Source organism: Miscanthus floridulus, chromosome 17, assembly GCF_019320115.1.
Source record: "Miscanthus floridulus cultivar M001 chromosome 17, ASM1932011v1, whole genome shotgun sequence".
NCBI classification, from domain to species: domain Eukaryota; kingdom Viridiplantae; phylum Streptophyta; class Magnoliopsida; order Poales; family Poaceae; genus Miscanthus; species Miscanthus floridulus.
Genome location: NC_089596.1, coordinates 46,894,254 through 46,916,408, shown reverse-complemented (window position 1 = coordinate 46,916,408; position 22,155 = coordinate 46,894,254). Strand labels below are relative to the sequence as shown.

At 47.3% G+C, this 22,155-nt stretch overlaps 1 protein-coding gene across 1 annotated transcript; it reads left to right on the top strand.

Moving 5' to 3' along the window:
• Window positions 1-20,109: 20,109 nt before the first annotated feature.
• LOC136518891 (uncharacterized) lies at window positions 20,110-22,134 on the top strand. The gene is made up of 3 exons (XM_066512586.1): window positions 20,110-20,400; window positions 20,508-20,858; window positions 21,075-22,134. The coding sequence occupies exons 1-3, from the start codon at window positions 20,110-20,112 to the stop codon at window positions 21,870-21,872; spliced, it is 1,440 nt and encodes a 479-aa protein (XP_066368683.1). The 3' UTR covers window positions 21,873-22,134.
• Window positions 22,135-22,155: the final 21 nt, after the last annotated feature.

The following is a 22,155-nucleotide window of genomic DNA, read 5'->3' as shown; positions in this document are numbered from 1 at the left end:
ACAGTGGTTCGAAAGAAATTTGAGGCTCCCATTCACCCCCCCTCTGGTCGCCATTTCCGGTCCTTCAATTGGTATCAAAGACGGTTAAGGATCATTCCACCTTAATCGGTCCGTGATCCACGAAGGCGACATGGAGTGTGGTTCCAGCAAACCACCGCACTTTGATGGGTCCAACTATCCTTATTGGAAGATCCGCATGTCTACGCATCTCCTGGGGATTGATTGGCTCGTCTAGGAAATTTGCGAGGATGCTACTTACGTTGTGCTCCCTGTTGCGACCCGTACCACCTAGGATCACAAGGATCGGCACAACACAAATAGCAAAGCTCGCAGTGTGCTTTTCTCGAGTCTTTCGCTTTCTTAGTTCGAGCGTGTCTCCGATTGTACTATAGCTCAAGAGATCTGGGTGAGGCTTCAGAGCTATCACGAGGGGACCGCACAGGTCAAGACCAGACTCTACGAGACGTACAAGCGTGAGTACGAGAACTTCTTTCAGCTTGATGGCGAGTCCATCGATGCCATATTTTCCCGCTTTCAGACTATCATCAACAAAATAAAAGCGAACAAGGCCAACCTACATTATAGTGATCATGAGAGGGCGCTCAAGCTTCTCTATGCCCTTGATCGAAAGGTATGGGATGTGAAGGTGTCAGTGATCATCGAGTCGGCCAACTACGACACCCTCACCGTCGACGAGCTTTCTAGCAAGTTCAAGTCCACAGAGATCGACTACCAAACCCAAGCCAAGCTCAAGAATCCTTCTGCACCAACCATGGCTTTGGTCTTAGGTAGTGGTTCAAGTTCATTGACTAACCCTTCACAAGTTTCCTTCTCTTTGTTGTGTTTGATGTCAGTCACAGAGGAGTAGCTAGAGTCTCTTGGGGATGATGAGTTGGCACTCGTCATCAGTCGGTTCTCTCGGTTTCACAACAACCGTTTGAACCACCGACGCAGTGGTGGTCCGAAGGAGGGATGCTATGGATGTGGAGATCTGGACCACTTTGTCGCGCACTGCCCCAAGAAGAAGCCCTTCACCAACAAGTACGACTCTGGCAAGCGCAAGGATAAGCACGACTACACCTTCGGCAAGCACAAGGCCAAGGGTGGCTTCGACAAGGAGGCGATCAAGAAGGCGTACCGCAGGAAGGCCAAAGCTCAAGAACACGCCTTCCTCGCCTCCCTCAGCAACCTCGACGACGACTCCAACGATGATGACTCTTCTTCTCCCTCAACCGACGATGAGTCCGAGAAGAAGCGCGAGGACAAGCTAAACAGTCTCTGCTTTGTCGCCGGTGCAAACCGTGGTGGGTTTTGCACTATGGCGGTTGACGGTGGAGCAAAGCTCAAAAAGGACGTCACGTCGACAACGATGAAAACAAGGTACCGCCCACACTTGACTCACTTATGCTTGAGCTTGATACTATGAATGATACATTGATGAGTCAAGATAAGTTGCTCAAGCGTGCTGCCCATGAGAGAAAAGAGTTTAAGGACTAGCTAGAGGTTGCTTTGAAGGAGTTGGAGCTTGCCAAGAGTGGAGTAGTGGTGTCAGAGGAGGAGGAGTGCGATGAGTGCGCTATACACATGTCTAACCTCTCTGACTTGCAATCCAAGTATGCTGTTTTGCTTGATGAATGTGATGAGCTGAAGTCTTGTTCTGGGTTGCTCGGTGCGTGCAAGTCCTGCTCAGGCTTGCAATCTGAGTTGGCAGAGAAGGTTGCCAAACTTGCTGAGCTTGAGAAGGCCAACTCAGATAGCACCACCACTACATGTGTTCGATGTGAAGCTTTGGTGTTGGAGCTTGAGTCCTGCAGGCACGACAAGATGGGAACCAAGGAAGAAAACACACAACTTCGGTCCATCTTGAGCTGGGTGTCGTGCAGTGAGCCCCAGTTGGGCATGATGGTGAGCTAGTTCAGGCGGGGAACTAACTCATCGGGAGTAGGCTTTGCTATAGGTGGGAAGGGTGAGTATGTCTATGGCAAGGTTGGTGAACATAGTGGTTTGAACCTAAGTGAGAAACCCACCAACACTCCCCAATTGATCAAGATCCCTCCACCAGAGCCTACCAAGCCTATGATCAAAGATGGTGTGTTTGAAGAACCACCAAAAGCTCCACCATCCAAGCAAGTTTGGGTTCCCAAACCGAACCACTTTCGAAACTCACTCGATACTCTACCCAACATCTCTAGTGCACCCCTTCCTAAAGCCAAAAAGCCTTAGAGAGTGAACCACATCCACAAGAGAGTGAGTCAACCACCACCCAAGAGAGAGGTGAGGTACCACTATGACTATTGCCATAGAGATGGTCATTTGGCTGAGTTTTGCTTTAGGAGGAAGAGAGATGAGCGGCGCGAGTACGAGTTGAACAACCAGAACATGTACCGTCCTCCCCATGGCATACATGTACCGCCTGTTCAGAGGCACAGTGTTATGCCTAGAGGTGAAATGCCTCAAGGTGCTAGGCCTCAGGTGGCGAGACCACGAGGTGGTCGTGCCCGGCGTGGCCCAAGTCATGATCTATATGACTCTGGACCTCACAATGGTGGCTTTCAGTCCCACACTCCTAGCGGACCATGTTTTCCCCCACGTGGTGATCGCTTCTCTCCAATGGGACATGGCATGTATGGTGTTTTTCCTAACACTTTTCTAGGGCAAATGACTCAACACTAGTATTCTCCTCATTTCACTAACCCCAGTGTTGTGCCATTTGCTCACCCCCTGTCTTTCTATTGATGCAGAGTAGAGGCCTGGAGAACATGTGGCTTGTTGATTCCAGCTGTTCGTGCCACATGACCGGAAGTTCCAAATGGTTCTCTAGCCTCAACCCCATGCAATACAAGGAGTACATCACATTTGGGGGCAATAGCAAAGGTAAGGTGCTGTCTCATGGGGCCATTCGGGTCAATGAGTCTTTGATCTTGAAGGACATTGCTTTGGTTTCAAGCCTGCATTTCAATTTGCTCTCTGTTTCGCAACTCCTTCAAGATGGGTTTGAGGTGCACTTTAAGACTGGACTTTCTCGTGTGCTCGATTCTTAGGGACATCTAGTTTGTCAGATCGTTCCTTTCGGCCGAGTTTTCATAGCTAATTTCTCTCAGTCTTTCGGTTCTTCTCGCTGTTTGGTTGTCGGATCTTCTTCTGAGTTGTGGAAGTGGCATAGGAGACTTGGTCACTTGAGCTTCGATCTCCTAGTGAGGTTGAGTTCTCTTGACATTATCCGAGGATTGCCCAAACTTAAGTTTGAGAAGGATCTGGTATGCCATCCCTGTCGCCACAGGAAGATGGTGGTTGCTTCCCATCCTCCAGTGACTCAGGTCATGACCACGAGACCCAGTGAGCTACTCCATATGGACACTGTTGGTCTGGCTTGGGTTCGGTTAGAGGGAGGGAAGTGGTACATTCTTGTGATCGTGGATGATTTTTCTCGCTATTCTTGGGTGTTTTTCATGGAGGGCAAGGACAAAGCGTTTTCTCATGCTCGTGACTTGATCTTGAGGTTGCAAACTGAGTTACCAAAAAATGCCATACGAGCTATCCACAGTGACAATGGCACTGAGTTCAAAAACTCTCAGTTTGACACCTTTTGTGCTTCCTTGGGTCTTGAACATCAGTTTTCTTCGCCCTATGTCCCTCAGCAGAATGGTGTTGTTGAGCGCAAAAATCGGACTTTGGTTGAAATGGCCAGGATGATGCTCGATGAGCATAGGACTCCTAGGCGTTACTAGGCCGAAGCCATCAACACCGCCTGCCATGTTTCAAACCGCATTTTTCTTCGTGCTTTCTTAAAGAAGACATCCTACGAGTTGCGGTTTGGGCGTCCACCCAAGGTGAGTCATTTCCGAGTCTTTGGTTGCAGGTGCTTCATTCTTAAGCAAGGTAATCTTGACAAGTTTGAATCTAGATCTTCGGATGGTATATTTCTCAGTTATGCTTCTCATTCACATGCGTACCGTGTGCTTAATCTTGAGACTAACCGAGTCGTGGAGACTTGTGAAGTCACCTTCGACGAAACCATGCCCTCTTCTATTTCTGTCTTTGAACGTGCAGGTGATGAAGAGATGGGTGATAGCATTTTCATTGAGGATTACGATGACGTCGATTGGGATGATCCCAAGCCATCTTAACCGGCTACCCCGATCGAGCCAGCTTCGACCACTTCGGCTCACGGCCTCGAGCCCTCCACCTCTACTTCATGGGGTCCGTGCGAGCCGCTTCCTCAATCGACTAAGGAGGCCCCAACTGTGGATGAGGGGGAGGCGACTTCGTCTTTGGGTGCACCTCGACATATCTAGCGACGCCATCCTCCTCAGACCATGATCGGCGACATCGACGAAAGGGTAATGCGTTACAAGTCTTATCATATTTCCCATTTTGCTCATTCTGCTTTCATAGCTTCTTTTGAGCCTCGAGATATTGGACATGCACTATCTAATGCCGATTGGGTTAATGCTATGCACTAGGAGTTAGAGAACTTTGAGCGGAACCAAGTGTGGGTTTTAGTTCCACCTCCACCAGAGTGCCACCCCATAGGTACAAAGTGGGTTTATAAGAACAAGTAGAGTGAGGATGGGGTGGTGGTGAGAAACAAGGCGAGATTAGTGGCTCAGGGTTTTTGCCAAAAAGAGGGAATAGACTATGAAGAAACCTTTGCTCCTATTGCCCGTCTAGAAGCCATTAGGATTCTTTTAGCATTTGCAGCTTTGAAAGGGTTCAAGCTGTATCAGATGGATGTGAAGAGTGCCTTCTTGAATGGGTACATAGAGGAAGAGGTTTATGTGAGGCAACCCCCTGGCTTTGAAAATCCAAAGTACCCCAACCATGTTTTTAAACTCCACAAAGCCTTGTATGGTTTGAAACAAACCCCGAGAGCCTGGTATGAGCGTTTGAAAGCTTTCTTGCTTGATAAGGGTTTTAGGATGGGTTCCGTAGATAAGACTTTGTTCCTCCTCAAGCAAGGCACAGACATCCTTTTTGGTTCAGATATACGTGGATGATATAATCTTTGGTGGCTCTTCTCATGCTCTTGTTGCCAAGTTTTCAGATACTATGAGCAGGGAATTTGAGATGAGCATGATGGGCGAATTGACTTTCTTCCTCGGGCTGCAAATCAAGCAAACTCATGAGGGGACGTTCGTGCACCAAGGCAAGTACACCAAGGACGTGCTCAAGAAATTTGATATGGGTGAGGCCAAGCCTCTTTCGACGCCTATGTCAACCATGACGGCCCTGGATGAGGACAAGGAGGGAGAAGGCGTGGACCAAAAGGAATACCGAAGCATGATCGGGTCCCTACTGTATCTAACGGCGATGAGACCGGAATTCCAGTTTGCAGTCTGCTTGTGCGCACGCTTTCAGTCTTCGCCGCGCACGTCTCATCGTCAAGCCATCAAGCGGATCCTCAGGTACCTTCGTTTCACACCCGAGTTTGGTCTTTGGTTTTTAGCCTCCTCCTCTCTTTCTCTTTGCGGGTATTCTGATGCGGATTATGCTGGTTGTCGTGTTGAGAGGAAGTCCACTTCGGGGACTTGTCAGTTTCTTGGATCTTCTCTTGTGTCTTGGTCTTCTCGCAAGCAGTCTAGCGTTGCCCAATCCACCACAAAAGCTGAGTATGTTGCTGCTGCTGCTTGTTGTTCCCAATTGCTTTGGATGATAGCTACTCTGAGAGACTTTGGGTTAGAGTTTAGGCGAGTGCCTTTGTTTTGTGACAACACCAGTGCCATAAGTGTAGCAAAAAACCCAGTCCTTCACTCAAAGACAAAGCACATAGAAGTTCGCTTTCACTTCTTGCATGACCACTATGAGAAAGGTGATATCGATCTGCACCACATTGATACCCAAAACCAGCTCGCAGATATCTTCACCAAACCACTTGACCAAGCCTAGTTTGCTCGCTTGCGAGGGGAGCTTGGAGTTTGTTTCCCTTTTTAGAGGAGGGAAACTTTGGTTGTTGTATTCTAGTTTTGCTTCTCTTTGAAGTTTAGCCTTTGTGTTTATATCATACTTGCATATCATATCATCATGTATCATATTGCATCCTGAGCTTCATCCTTATAGTAGCTAGATTGACACTATGCTCTTGTTGGGGATGTTATGGATATACATGATGTGCTTTTGGCTTAGGCTCCTTTTGATCAATTGATGCATGTTATGAGCTAAGCTTGTTTTCAAAACTGTGAACTTGATTAAAACTTGTTGAAACATGAAATGTGTTCACCACTACTTGTGGCACTAGCATGTGTAGAATGTGTCGAGATCTTTTTCTTGCTTCATGTATATGCTTAGTTGCTACGGCTCATACTTTGAGTTACACACTTGCTTGAGAAACTTGAATTTGTGCTAAAACTTGAAAATCAAACTCAGTGATTTGAAAAGATCAGGATGGGTCTGTACTATCCTATGTCAGAGTATCGAGACAGCTCCAAATTACACTTATTGGTGAACTTGAGCTCTGTAATGGATACCGAGATCATTGTCTTAAGCTTCTGATTGCCTTTGGCATAGGCTTGACATGGTCGCTAAGTCAGGTTTTGATGGCATAGATAACCTCCCGCACACACTTGTCTAACAAACTTTGGTAATAAGCTGCATAACTCTGATAAATTTCAATTGGTGTCTAAAATTTGATCAAACCACCAGTTTGTCTCTTGACATGATGTGTGAACTTTGTTTGGGGTAGTTCACTTTGCATACATGTGTAGCACAAGGTCGATCTCCTGTCTATTTTTGCTATGTGCTCCTTTGGTGGTGAACCCTCTTTTAAAATTGCTCAAACTTGATCAGACTTGCTTAAATGTCATATTCGTCTCATTTGGTCACCTTGAGCATTTGCTAGCACTTGTATGTGTTGCTATATATACATGAAAGGATCCACTAGAGCATTCTTTCAATCTACTTGCTATAATCTTGAAGCTTCTGCATTCGTGCATTTCTGCATTCATAGCTTGTTTTGAGGGGGAGTTGCAATTCTTGGGCTCTAGCTTGATAAGTGCATGTGTCAACAAGGGGGAGAAGTTTCCACACTCACAATGTCACAAGGGGACACAAGGGGAGAAATATTCAAAAAAGGGGGAGAAACTTCCAATTTTACCTAAAGTTGAGAGATATGCATTCATTTGAGAGAGATTGCACTTGTTCAGGGGGAGTTGTATTTAAGGTATTTTGCTAGATGTGTTGAGCCTTTGCTTCTTCTGGTTTGAGCCTTTGCCTCTTCTGTGTTGAGCCTTTGCCTCTTCTGGAGGGTCTAGCAGGTTTTCGGCTTTTCAAGCTTTGCTAGTGGTGTTGAGCCCGTTGCCTCTTCTTGAGGGCTAGCTTTGTTTTACTTGGTTGCATCGAGCCGTTGCCCATGTCTTTGGGGACCAAGTTTTGCTCATTTTCAAATGACCTGGTTCTTGGTTTTCGGTCATTTGGGTGAGTTCTTTCTTTTCTCTTCTTCTTTTTCTTTTGCTCAAGTTGTTCGTGTATTGGTGTTGACAATGCACTCATCAAGGGGGAGATTGCAAACACAAGGTTGACAAGTACCCTTGTGTGTTCGTTTTGTGATGAGTGATTGTCAATGTGATCCATAAAGTGGGTTGAGTGGTGACTAACCCTACCATGGCGAAAGCTATGTGTGCGACATGTCTTTTGGCTTGTGTTGTGCAGGTGTGGAGCTCGAATACGGTGGTCGACGGTGAGGTGAAGGTCAAGGAGGACGTGCTGTGCCGACAGACCGAGAGCGGTGAAGGACGGATGTGAGGCTTGGACCGAGGGACCCAGAGGCCGGGTGACTAGCCGCGGTGGCTGACACTTGGGACATCGACAAGTGCAAGAAGACATGGAGTGACGGTGTTGACCGGGTCAAGACGGCGGACGCGCGAGTCGAGTGAGGCTTAGGAGGACTTGGCGGGCCGGCTGGTCGAGGACGGCGGTGACATGCGTCGGATGGCAGGGGACGCGTATGGAGCACGCTACCCGCGGACAGTTTGATGGTTTGGGTCTCAAAACCATCGGATGGACAGTTTACGGATTTGGGCCTCAAAACCCGGGTGGAGGTTCCGTGGAGGGACGGATGGCACGTGGCGGCATCGGGGAGTTCGCGTCGAAGCGAAGCTACCGGTGAGAAGGCACGGTGGTCGTCGGATCAAGATTACACCAGGTTGGACAACAACGCCCTTGGGCTTAGCGGTTCAACTCATTTGTATCCAGGGGCAAAACTGGGAATGTGTAATAGCCCTGTTAAATAGGATGAGGGAGCCCCCATCTCCCTTACCTCCTCTAGTTTTTATTTTCTCCTTTAGGGTTTTCTTCCTCTAGTTTGCATCCATGTATGAGAGAGGTCCACAACTCAAATTGTGACTTGGTTTTGAAGGAATCGGTGGCCGTAACCACCGTATGCCCTCCGGGATTCATGATTTAGTTGTGTTCTTGATGTGATTTTGGTGTTCTTCACGAGCTCCTTTTGTCCCCTCTTGTTTCCCCTCTCAATTCTTCGTTTTGGGATTGTTTTGGTTTGTTCTTGTTGCCTTGGATCGATCAATTACATGAGTGGAAGCTTTCCACCGAAGGAAATCCACTAATTCCTCACGAGATCGCAGATCCGGGCAATTTTAGTTCTTGACCTATTTTTTGGGGATTCTTCAATTCCTTCGATTCACGGAGTTAGAGTTTGTCTCAGGCCATGATCCTTTAGAGGTTGCCTTTCTACTCCATTGTGAACCCTTGTGCAAAGTTTCAAGTCATTTGGTGTTGATTTGATCAAGTTATGGCTTGATTTAATTTTTCCCGAGAAACTGCTCGCTCATACCGGACGCGTCCGATATGATCTAGGACGTGTCTGATATTTCTAACTTTGGAGTTTTGAGCTGAAATTTGGTGGAGACCTTCCCTTGGTGTCTAAGAGCTATGGTTAAAAATTTCATGTTTTTTGGACATAGTTTGACGAGGTTTTGGATTTTTCTCCCTTGGTCAGCTTGCTGCTGAAAATACCGGACGTGTCCGATATAATACCGGACGTGTTCGATATTTGCAGGGGCAGTGCTGTTTTCTTTTGGGAGTTTGCTCGTTTGGGCTCCGATCTGTGTTCCGTTTGCTTTGTGGTGACCCGCTGTGTTCTGAGGGAGTATCCACCCTTCTCTAGGGTCGTGGTCATCAAGTCTATCGTGTATGCTTTTTAGGGATTGATATTGTGACAGTGGTTCGAAAGAAATTTGAGGCGCCCATTCACCCCCCCTCTGGTCGCCGTTTCCGGTCCTTCAGAGACAAGGTGACCCACTTTCTCCTCTCCTGTTTGTACTTGCTGCTGATCTTTTGCAAACAGTGGTCAACAAAGCCTGGCAGAATGGTGTTCTTAAGCATCCTATCAGCGACAACTTCAAAGGGGATTTCCCAATTGTCCAATATGCTAATGACACATTGCTCATACTTCCAGGAGATGCAAGAGTGCTCTTTAATCTCAAGGGTTTGCTTAGACCCTTCTTAGACTCTACTGGGCTTCATGTGAATTTTAGTAAATCATTTTTGGTGCCAATTAATATGGATAACAGTAGGGCCTCCCACCTGGCCAATACCTTTGGTTGCAAGGTTGGCAGTATGCCGTTCACCTACTTAGGCCTTCCATTGGGTACTACCAAGCCTTCAGTGCTTGATTTCACACCACTGCTATCAAAAATTGAAAGAAGACTATCAGCCACTAGTAAATTCCTTTCTTACCATGGAAGACTAACTTTAGTCAACTCAGTGTTCTCTGCACTTCCAACATTCTACATGTGCAGTCTCAAACTCCCACCTCATGTGATCAACAGATTGACGTTTTCAGAAAACATTGTTTATGGAGCAAAGGTGACATTAACAGGAAGGGATCTTGTCTTGCTGCATGGGAGACAACCTGTAAACCAAAGATCCAGGGAGGGTTGGCCATAATTGATATCAAAAGTCAGAATGAAGCCCTCCTAATGAAATTCCTAGATAAGTTTTATCATTGTACAGATGTTCCATGGGTGAGCTTAACTTGGAACAAATTCTACTCTAATTCACAAACTCCACCATAGGCTACAAGTCCTGTTGGGTCCTTCTGGTGGAAACATATACTCAAGCTCTTTGAAAATTTTCAAGAAATGGCATCTGCTTTCCCAGTAAAGGTAACACTGTCTTGTTTTGGTCAGACTCCTGGACAGACCGACCACTCAAGGAGAAATTTCCTCAGCTGTATTCCTTCACTAGGAAGCCCAAGCGCTCAATCAGATTCTTCCTAGATCAAGATGTTGAAAGAACCCTTAGCCTGCCATTGTCCACTGAAGCTGCAGATTAGTTACAGGTTGTTGACTCCCTCTTACAGGATAGAAATTGGGATGATAATGTGAAAGACATCTGGAGCTACTCATGGGGTTCATCAAAGTACAGTAGCAAGAAGGCCTACAATATCCTAATTGGTGTCACTGCAGCTTCTCCTCTATTCAAATGGCTCTGGGCCTCAAGTAATCTTGGAAAACATAGTTTTTCTTCTGGTGCTGCTTCTAAGGGATAGATTGAATACAAGGAACCTTTTGAGAAGAAAGAATATGGAACTGGATGACTATAGTTGTGTGCTCTGCAACTCAGGGTGTGAAGAAACTAGCTTTCGTCTTTTCTTTGAGTGTTCTTTCAGCTGTGATTGCTGGTTGACCATACCAATAAATTGGAATTTGAGCCTCAGCCCCCTTGACATGATTCTACAAGCCAAAGCTGATTTTGATAGTGCCGTATTTAGGGGAATTCTTATAACAGGGTGTCGGGTAATCTAGTGTACAAGAAACGGTGTCATCTTTGACAAAGGAAGAGTTGATATCAATGAATGGAAGAGACACTTCAAGAATGAACTTGGCCTGGTATGTACCAAGGCCAAGCCGGCTAGGCAAGCATCCATTGGTTCTTGGAGAGACAGCTATATATGTAATTTGAGAGTTTTTTATTTTGGGCCTAGTTGCCTTGTATTTTTCTTTTCGCTCTCGTTTGCTCACTATACATAACATTCTTTCATTTAATTGAAAAAAGAAAAAAAATAGGTAAGGATTCCCCTGCTGATTCGATAAAAAAAAAACTTATGAACAATGAACACGTAGATAAGGTCAGCCCTTACAACTTTGGCATTAACTATGTGAACATTCAAGTTCATTTAGAAATTATAAATTTTAAAATTCAAATCTATAAACTTAAAACACATATTTGTGATTCTAAAAGAGTTCAAATAAAAAAAATTCAACTATAAAGATGTAGATTGTGTTGCTAAGAACAATTTCCGTATAAATCATGTCAACATCCGAGGTTTTTCAAAAAAATTAAATTTTAAATTTCAAAATCCATAAACATAAAACAATATTTTGGGCCTCTAAACAGTTTCAAAAAAAAAAACTTGTCAACTACAATGTTGTATATCACGTCGAGAGCTACAATTCTGTCTCATGGTATGTAGACATGACCCGTCTCTATGTGGTGCTCATAGTTAGATATTGGAAAGAATTTGTTAAAAGAAAACCATAATCTTGGGAGAAACTCTTTAATTGGGTTTAATCTATGCACTACGGGAAACACGTGATTTGCCGAGTGCAAAAATCTTTACTGAGTGTCAAATTTCGGGCACTCGGCAAAGACCTGCTTTACCAAGCGCCACACTCGGTAAAATATGACACTCGGCAAAGATGCCTTTGCCGAGTGCCTGGCACTCGGCAAAGACCTGCACTCGGCAAAGGCTGTCTTTGCCGAGTGGCTGGCACTCGGCAAAGGCAGACACTCAGCAAAGATTGGTAGGGCTTAACGGCATCCAGCGGCGTCTTCTTTGCCGAGTGCCCCCCGTTTGGCACTCGGCAAAGAATTTATTTTGCCGAGTGCCAAAACTTGGCACTCGGCAAAATATTTTTTTTTTGTTTTTTGCCACCAATTTTTTGAAGCTTTAGTACACTACCACAAACAACATGTTTAAATTTGGGACATTTTCATTGCCTTTTGGCATATTTCTATAGTTTATTTTGTTTTGTTGAATTTTTCCAGAAAATGTAAGTTTAAACTGCAGGTGCATCGAATAATGGATTACATTCGTTCAAAAAATGTTATCCTTGTTTCTTAGTGTAAATTTAGGCTAAATCCTGGAACTATCTCGAAATTTCGATCAACGTGCTCACGGGGCAACGCCGCCAACTTGCGTGGGAGTGGTTTTTTAATTGTATAAAATGCGAACGAATTCCAAAAATCATGAAACTTGTCGAGTTGTCGCCATATCGTATGCGTATCCCGTGGAAAAATTTAAAAAAGTTTCGAGCACGTTGTCACGAACGATGCTCACAAACTAGGACATCTACGATGCTCACAAACCAGAACATCTCCACATGTGATCTCCACATGTCCTGGTTTGCGAGCATCGTACGTGACAACAAGCTCGAAACTACGATATGCTGTCTTCGGCACAGAAGCCCCTTCACGAAAAGACAATGGTTTCACAACTGGATGCCATTGGACGCCTAATGGCGTTCAAGTCGTAGTGTAGCATGAGTTGAGACAACTTTGATGGTATGTTGGCAGTTGTTGGATCCCTGCTTCCGGAGGGTCACATTCTGCCGAAGAACTTGTACGAGTCATAGAAACTTCTTCATGCCCTTAAGATGCCGTATTAGCACATCCATGCTTGTCCAAATGGTTGCGTCCTATTTAGGAAAGATCACGAGAAAGCAACGCGCTGTCCAAAGTGCAAATCCTCTAGGTATCTGGAGGTTGACACTAGTGATGGCAAGAAGGAACAGTTTGGTATCCCCAGGAAGGTCCTATGGTACCTTCTTGTCATACCGAGGATCCAACGGCTGTACATGACAGAGGAGTCCGCGAAACAGATGACATGGCACAAACATGGCAAAAGATACAATGCTGACAAGATGGTACACCCATCGGATGGCGATGCATGGACCCATTTCGATGGCATACATCATGGTAAAGCTGAGGAGGCTCGGAATGTACGTGTAGCGCTGGCAACAAATGGGTTCAACCCCTATGGATTGTTGGCGGCCCCGTACATTTGTTGGCCCATGTTCATTGTCCCCCTCAATCTCCCCCAGCGTCATGTTTCAACCCAAGAACGTATTCTTGTCTCTGATAATTCCTGGACACCTAGGGAACAAGATGGGTTTGTTCATGGAGCCTCTCATTGATGAATTGATCCTTGCTTGGGAAAAGGGGGTACTGACATACGACCGAGCTACAAAGAAGAACTTCACAATGCATGTGTGGTACCACTACTCCCTGCATGACTTCCTGGCATATGGCATATTCTACGCATGGTGTGTTCACGGGAAGTTCCCATGCCCAATATGCAAGATAGCTATGAGGTTCACTTGGCTGAAGAGGGGTGGCAAGTTTTCTTCGTTTGACCAACATCGTCAATTCCTCCCTCTTGACCATCCATTCAGATGAGACATCAAGAACTTCAGGAAAGGGGTTCAAGTCACCGACCCTGCACCTCAAATGATGACCGGTGTCGAGGTCCATGCTGAGATAGAGGCTCTCAAAGATGATAAAGAGAAAGGTGGTTTTATTGGATATGGTGAGGAACACCAGTGGACTCATAAATCGGGCTTGACTAGGCTCCCCTATTTCAATGACCTTCTTGTTCCACACAACATTGACGTAATGCACACAGAAAAGAATATCGCCGAGGCACGTTTTGCAACACTCATGGACATTCCTGATAAGTCAAAGGACAACATTAAGGCTAGACTAGACCTAGCAATGATGTGCGATAGGCCAAAGCAAGTGATGAAGCCTCCCGCGCCCGGCAAGAAATGGAGAAGGACTCCGGTCGATTTCGTCTTGAAAAAGGACCAAAGGAAGGAAGTACTGCAGTGGATCCAGACGTTAATGTTCCCTGATGGGCATGCGGCGAATTTGAGTAGGGGAGTGAACTTATCCACTATGCGAGTCTTAGGGATGAAGAGTCATAACTACCACATATGGATTGAGCGGCTCCTTCCTGCGATGACCCGGGGATACGTCCCTAAGCATGTGTGGCGCGTGCTGGCAGAGTTGAGCTATTTCTTCCGCCAGCTTTGTGCCAAGGAGTTATCTCGGGACATGATTGATGACTTGGAGAAAGTAGCACCTGTGTTGCTCTGCAAGTTGGAGAAGATCTTCCCACCCGGCTTCTTCCTGGAGATGCAGCATCTGATTTTGCACCTACCATATGAGGCACGAATGGGGGGCCCATGCAGGCCCATTGGTGCTATACAATTGAGAGATTTCTAAAGATTCTTCAGAAAAAGTGTAGAAATAAAGCCAAAATTGAGGCTTCTGTGGCAAAGGCATTCATTCTGGAGGAGGTGTCAAACTTCACAACGGCATACTATAAGGATGGCCTTCCCAGCGTGCACAATCGTCCCCCTCGTTACAACGCGGATGAGAGTTCATCGAACCTCAGCCTTTTCAAAGGGCAACTCAGAAAGGCAAGCGCATCGGGCACCAAGACCTTGCGGCATGATGAGTGGTGCACTATCATGCTGTATGTGTTGTTGAACCTTGATGAAGTCAAGCCTTATGGGCAGTAAGTTCTCAATGAGCTTGTTACATACGCCCTTGTCACTATCCTCCATCTATTGAACCCACTTATCTCTTGTTTTTTCAGGAAATTTCTGAATAAATACTGGAGAGGGAATAGGGATCCTTCCCCTCAAGAAGAAGATAGTCTTCTCAAAGATGGTGTGCCCGATTTCATATCCTGGTTCGATACGAAGGCACCGTCCAATTTACCTCGTTCAATCTTTGACATCCCACTTTGCTTCTACGAGCGAGTAATGTAACGATCTTTCCGGCCTCACCTTGCAGGCCCGCAAGGATGCAGAAATGGATGCTGAGTTGAAAGGGCTCACCAAAGGCTTCGCCTACAAGGTGAACTCATTCACCGTTTATGATGTGAATGGCTATCGCTTTCACACAAGAAACTACGAGCGGAGTCGGCCCAATCGGAAAACCACGAATACCGGAGTTTGTACGCCCAGCACCGATGAGCACGAGTACTACAGCATAGTAGAAGAAATATACGAGCTCAATTTTGAGTGTCGCAAAGCTCCTAATCAAGTCGTATTCAAATGCCATTGGTTCGATCCTAATGTCACGAGAATAGCCCCTGAGATTGGACAAGTCGAAATTCGATAGGATTCTGTCTATCAAGGAGAGGATGTCTATATTGTGGATCAACAGGCCACACAAGTTTATTATCTCCCATGGGCATGCCAAAAAGACCCCAATCTTATCGGTTGGTACCTTGTGCAGTTAGTATCGCCGCACGGTAAACTGCCTGTCCCAAACGATGAGGATTACAACATTGACCCAAACACATGGGAGTTCTATCAACCAGAGGGGCTAGAAGGGAGGTTTGACATAGACATGTTTTCGCTGATGGGCATGGAAGTAGACAATGACATTGATCAGGATGATGGAGATGAGGACGACGGAGAAGAGGTGCAAAATGCTAAGGACTTACAAATGCTTGAGCGATTACAGTTAGGCGATGACAATGATGACAATGATGGAGATGAGCCCGATTTACTCGACAATATTGATAGTGATGACGACACCTATGATCCAGCCGCTGCCAATCATGAAGAATATTTCTAATTCATGTAATACTATATTATTATTATTATTATTATTATTGCAATTATGTTTCGTTTATTTTACATCTCTTTATAAGTACTTGTAATTTAACTGTGCTAATTGGTTTACTCTTTGAAATTGCAGGCACTCGACAAAATGCCGGGCGGAAGGCAGGCCCGTCGGGGGGTCAACTCCCTCTACATGAGGGAGCGCTCACCACCCCATGCTGAGGAGGACCCCTTGCCGTAGCCGCCGACGAGGAGGACGAGGGTGCAGCCGGCTGCTACCCCGTCGGTGGACGAGGATGACCAGGCGGTGGGCCTGCACATAGGAGGGGTGGCACTTCCTCTAACTCGTCGGACCATGGGGAGGTGGCGATAGTGACAGCAGGGGGTTCCACTAGCACTGCCTCTGGCTCTACCTCGTTGGGAGTCTACTTGCATAGGCCCTCGCAGCTCCTGGCGTGGCCGATCCCACTTCACCGGCGCCCGGTGATTCGACCGAGCGGCGACAAGTATTATTTCACTACTATTTCATATGACATGTTGAAAATCGAACTGAAGACTAACAATTCTTCTTAATGACTCTTTGCAGCAACTGGGAAGTTGTGTCCGGAACAGGCCAGCACATCAATGGCACCCTGGGCCTTCTGATTCAGCAGCACTACCCTGGCATGGTCACCTACGCCTCGGTGACTTCGCCGCCCTGGATGTGGGACCACTTCTACGCCGCCAAGGACAGTGAGTTTGGCACCGTTGCGGCGCGGATCAAGGCTGAGTTCTGGGTGAGTCTTCATCGCACTAAATTGGTCAATACTACGCATTCATTGGTCGTTCTTGAAATAATGAAAGGATACATGATGTCTGTATGCAGGACTTCTTCAGGTGCGACGAAGGGTTTGAGGACCGGGCGGTGCGAGTGCAGGACAAGGTCTTTAGGTTCTGACTCTCGGACCTATACCATGAGACGTGACTCCAGTACATCATCAACTACAGCGCTGACATCCTTGGTCAGGTGGTGAGGAAGGCCGATGCCAGGACCAAGACGCTCACCAAGGAGCAGTACCTCTTGGTAAGTATGAAACTTTAATACTGACTCCTTCCATGAAGAATAGGTAGGCTTCATTTCATCTTCTGACATATCAATAACTTGATGGCATGGAGCAATGTTCTGATTGGTGCGCCAGGCACCGCCTCTGCTGGGAGGCCATTGTGGACAGGTGGCTCTCGGAGGAGTGGGCGGAGAAGCACAACATCCGTCGGGACTGCCGCCTGCAGATGGGTGGGGCTCCACACCACCAAGGCAACCGGAGCCTTAACACGTACGCCCAGACATGGGTAATCTTCTTTGTGTTTTCATCTTTATTTATTTATTCTAACGCTCAATTCTCATTACTTGTAATCATCTTTGTGTTTTCCTCGTAGTCCTAGGCGCACCAAGGCCAGGAATGCAACGAGTTCATGGCGTACGCCCTGGCACACAAGGGCAAGGCGACAGCCTCGGAAGTCACCTACAACCCGGCGGACGGGCCTGAGGTGTACACCAGCACGAGCGTCCACAGCAAGCTTAGCGAGTACACCTCGGCGGCCCACGAGCGCCATGGGGAGGACTTCGATCTGGCAACCTAGCCCCTAGACACAGACCTCCTGATGAGGCTGGGAGGAGGGAAGCAGCACGACCGGTACTGGATGGCGGACAGCACAGTCGACTCCGCCTCTGTTCCCAACCTCGCCGAGATTCGAGCAAGGAGCACGAGCTCCTCCCTCCCCATACGCTCTCGGCAGCAGAGCTCACAGCAGCAGATGGCGGAACTCTAGGTTAGTACTGTTTTATTCGTCATTTATTGCTTTTACACATCTACCTTGCCTTTGCATTGTTTAAACATTGCGGGTGGAATGTTGCAGGCCGACTTGCGGAGGTTGGAGGCCCAGCAGGCGGCCCAGGCGAAGGCCCATCGGCTGAAGATGGAGGCTGTACAAGCCCAGAGGGCGGCCAAGACGCGGAGGCTGCAGGACATGTTCAGCTCCATGGCGAGCCTTCAGACCTTGCCATGTGTGGTTGTGCCCCAGTCGCTGCTCGCTCTAGTTGTGGCTCCTCCTTCTCCTGTAGGACTTCGGTGAGTATATATGGTTGTTTATTCCTTTAGCTTGTGCGGCCCTCCTGTAGATACTCATGAAGTCGCTTCTCCTTTGTGCAGCAACAGTCGACGGGTTCGAACCCGGCTCCTCAAGGTGGCCCTTCTCCACAGGCTGGGTGGACAACTGACCCTCCTTAAGGTGGCAGTTCACACTCCGGGTGGGGAGGCTGGCAGTAGGTACCGTTTATTTGTTTCTTTTTATGTTGCTTGGACTTATGTTAGACTTAGCCTTATGTTGGACTACTATTAGAGACATATATATATTGTGATGGATATTGTCATGGATGATGCGAATGTATGATGGATTATGGACAATGGATTTGTATGTGCTGTATTATGGATGGTGGATGTGTATGTGATGGGTTATGGATGTGTATGTGATAGAATATGGATGTGTATGTGATATATTCTGTGCTTTGTGTTGATATATATGTGATATCTTTGTTTGCGCTGATGGAAAGCAAAAAACAAAAAAATAGCATTTTTTCTCTCTTTGCCTTGTGCCACACTCGGCAAAGAGGGCTTTGCCGAGTGCCGTGACCATGGCACTCGGTAAAGCTGGGAAGCAAAGACCTAATTTTCCTAGCTTTGTCGAGTGCCAGAGCCATGGCACTCGGCAAAGATTTTTTTTTTAAAAAAAGAAAAAATTTCTTTGCCGAGTGCAAGAGTATGGCACTCGGCAAAGAATTTTTTTTTTAAAAAAAAGAAAAAATTCTTTGCCGAGTACCGCTGAGGTGGCACTCGGCAAAGAGGCCGTCAGAGTTGACGTCGGTTTTTTTTTGCCGAGTGCTGACGTGACACTCGGCAAAAACTTTACCGAGTGCCCGATATGTGGCACTCGGCAATGAAACCTTTGCCGACAGATTCTTTGCCGACTGCTCTTTGCCGAGTGCAGCACTCGGCAAAGCCTTTACCGAGTGTATTTCGGACTTTGCCAAGTGCCGCAGGCACTCGGCAAATTGCCAGTTTCGAGTAGTGATGGGTACATATATCATTTGAGTGTCACTTTAAGTTGTCTTAAAATTATTGGAGTACATTGTATTATAGGGTGAGGGAGTACATGCGAACCATAGTCTAACCTTTCACCCAAACTATCCATACTAATGAGCCATATAATTAAGCCTCAAGATCAATTTTTAGAGTCGGTATTTAAAATCGTTGCTGCGCCATCCATTGCAGAGATTCTTATCTTATACAAATAAACATCATCAGTCCTAGCCTCACAGACGTGCACCAGCATTGTAACATTGATGGCTTATCAGCACTCCGAACGTCTCCAAATAAATCAATTTCTAGAATCCGTCCCAGTCAAACTTTTTAAGTTTGACTAACTTTATAGAATAGAGTAACTACATCTAGGTCATAAAATGAGTACCTCATGAAAATATATTGTATAATAAATCTAATGATACTAATTTGATACCATAAGTCTTAACATTTTTTTCAAGAAACTCAGTCAAAGTTTAAAAAGTTTGACTTAAAATAACTCTAGAAATTTATTTATACAGGGACAGAGGGAGGGAGTACTAATACCTTGTTTAATACCTGATCAGGTTATGTTCGAGCTGGATTAATAATGGGCGCTTTGCTGTTATGGAAATAGAATATGCTGATGTATATGATCCACCAAGATTTAAACGCATGTAATGCAGGTCGGTTATATCGACGACCACCATGGAGCATGGACCAAAACAATTTGTGATCAGATCATATATATATGGATTATCCTTATACTCCTAGACAATAAGGAATCAAACACATTGTTGGGTTCCCAAATCAGCGCCGATCCTTCGCAATCTCCCGTTTTATTTCATTGTCGGGCTAGCTAACAATGAAATCAAAATCATTTCGGGAAGGTACATTGAATTGTTGTTGCCGGTGCACATGAGTGCAGATTCGCCGCTACATTTTTCGTCGCTGTCGGGTTGTCGTTTTGCAGCACGTCGATCCATCTGTCACGCTGAATGTCCCAGCGCCGTTCCACCATTTGACCCTACAAGTTGCCTCCACGAAGAAACATTGAAACATCGGCATGTTATTTGGAGTTCAGAATGCTTGCGAATCATTGCGGGTCCATCACACGCACTAGGCCATTATCATTTGATGTTTTGTTTTGTTATAAAACAAATACTGTTGGTCCCTGGCAAAATGGGCTATCTTAATAAACCATAAAATAATGTGATTGGGTGGAAACCGGCCAAACGAACGAAAGGGGTGAGAACGTGGAGCCACATCCACGGTCTGGCCATCCATCCATATATATGATCGCCAGCAGGGCTCATTCTCCTGGACAGCACAGCTCCCTCTTCCATTGTTCCATTAACCAGTCACAAGTCGTGCGCAGTGCGGCTAGCTAGGAGATTGTTGATTCAGTGTAGTTCACCATGCGGAAGATGTGCGCCAACCTCGACCGGGAGGATGGCCTCGACACAGTGCTCGAGGTGCCTGTCCCGGAGCTCCACCAGGAGCCGTCGTCTGGCCACGGCCAGCGCCGGCGACGCACGGTAAAGGCATGGGTGCAGTCGCGCATGGATCAACGCCACCGACAATATGGCGCGCCGCCTTCGCAGGCGGATGTGCAGCTCATGCTCGGGGTGATCGGTGCGCCGCTGGTTCCGCAGCCCGTGGAGGCGAGGAAAGCCATGGCCGGAGAGGACATCAAGGAGGAGCCCCTTGTATGTAATGTTAATTAGCTACCAAATTGGACGATCGGTTCCGTTGAATATATCAACATGTTGATCCTGATCGTGGTGGCTAATAAGAAACATTTTGATTTTTCCAGGAGGTGTCGAAGGCGAAGTACATCGTGGAGCAGTACGTCGCGGCGTCTGGAGGCGAGCCGGCGCTGAGCGCGGCGACGAGCATGTACGCGGTGGGGAAGGTACTGATGAGGACAACCAAGGGGCAGAAATTAGCCAAGGCTGGTATGGGCTTGGTCCACGGCGGCGGCGAGATTGCCGGTGGCTTCGTGGTGTGGCAGAAGAGGCCGGAGATGTGGTGCGTGGAAATGGTAGTGGCCGGCGGCACCAAGATGAGCGCCGGGAGCGACGGCAAAGTCGCCTGGCGCCAGACGACCTGGCAGCAGGCCCACGCTTCACGGGGATCCCCGAGACCTCTCCGTCGATGCGTCCAGGTATCTATCAATTGCATCATTTTTCGTGGCATCTTGCATCGAAATCATAAATTCATAATCCTCGCTATCAAATGTAGAGTAATGTACCGTAGTTTCAATACGCACTGCGCACAGAAGATTCGCGTTCAACTCGAACGTGCGTCCATGTGCCTTTTCTCTCTCCCACGACTACGAGTACACCGTAATTAACTCGTCGATGGCATGTGATGCACGCAGGGTCTTGATCCGAAATCAACGGCAAACCTCTTCTCGACAGCCACGTGGGTCGGCGAGAAGAGCATCGACGGCGACGACTGCTTCGTGCTCCGCGTCGACGCCGACCCCTTAGCTCTACGCTCCCGGAGCAGCGCCGACGTCGAGGTCGTCAGGCACGCCGTGTGGGGATACTTCAGCCAGAGGACGGGGCTACTGGTCCGCCTCGAGGACAGCCACCTGCTGCGCATACGCATGCAGGGCGGGTCGTCGGCCGAGACCGCATACTGGGAGACCTCAATGGAGTCGGCAATCGGCGACTACCGCGCCGTCGACGGCATCAACGTTGCGCACGCCGGCCGCACCGTCGTTTCGCTGTCCCGTTTCGGCAGCAGCGCCAACGACCAAGACGACGGCGGCTCCGAGGCCCACGTGCTCGGCAAGAGGACGTGCACGTGCATGGAGGAAACGTGGAGCATCGAGGAGGTCGACTTCAACATCATGGGCCTGTCCACGGAGTGCTTCTTGCCTCCGAGAGACCTGGTACCTTGCAGTTCTAAACCAGTCGAGAAGGAGCATTGCGCTGCCCTTGATCACAGCTGCAAGAAAGACGACGCTGTTGGTACCGTTCCTGCTGCTAAGAGTGCCGTCGTTGGTACTTGCGACCCAGCCGCACTTGACGTCAAGGACAAGAACAGTGATGGCCGTGTCCGTCCGGCCACGGCGAGAAAGGCTCTTGTTCCGGCGGCGACAGGGCTAGCCTGGTTCGGGACCGCCAAGGTTGTGGCTGTCGAAACCGTCGACACCGCCGCCGCCGAGTAATTACTGTTACTATGGACTTGTGCTGTTGTGCATGTACATGTTGCGTAGTTGCGGAGGCGTGCTTGTGTTGCGCGCCCCGTCTGCCAGCTGGCGAGAACACCTGTAGTCTTGGACCTATAGTTTCATCTTGCTCTGCATAGTGCACAGTAGGAGATATATAGAACCCGTGGACTTTTTCTCCACTGGAGTTCTACTATTTTGCTTAATTTGCAAGAAGTCATATGTTGTACGGTAACAATTATTGTTTCACTTCTTCTATATCTCAAGTGCCCGAATTTTTTAG

Coding starts and splice junctions, on each gene's coding strand:
- LOC136518891 (XM_066512586.1), top strand. CDS start 20,110: ATGCGGAAGATGTGCGCCAACCTCGACCGGGAGGATGGCCTCGACACA. Junction 20,401..20,507: donor ACATCAAGGAGGAGCCCCTT/GTATGTAATGTT, acceptor TGATTTTTCCAG/GAGGTGTCGAAGGCGAAGTA. Junction 20,859..21,074: donor CTCTCCGTCGATGCGTCCAG/GTATCTATCAAT, acceptor TGATGCACGCAG/GGTCTTGATCCGAAATCAAC.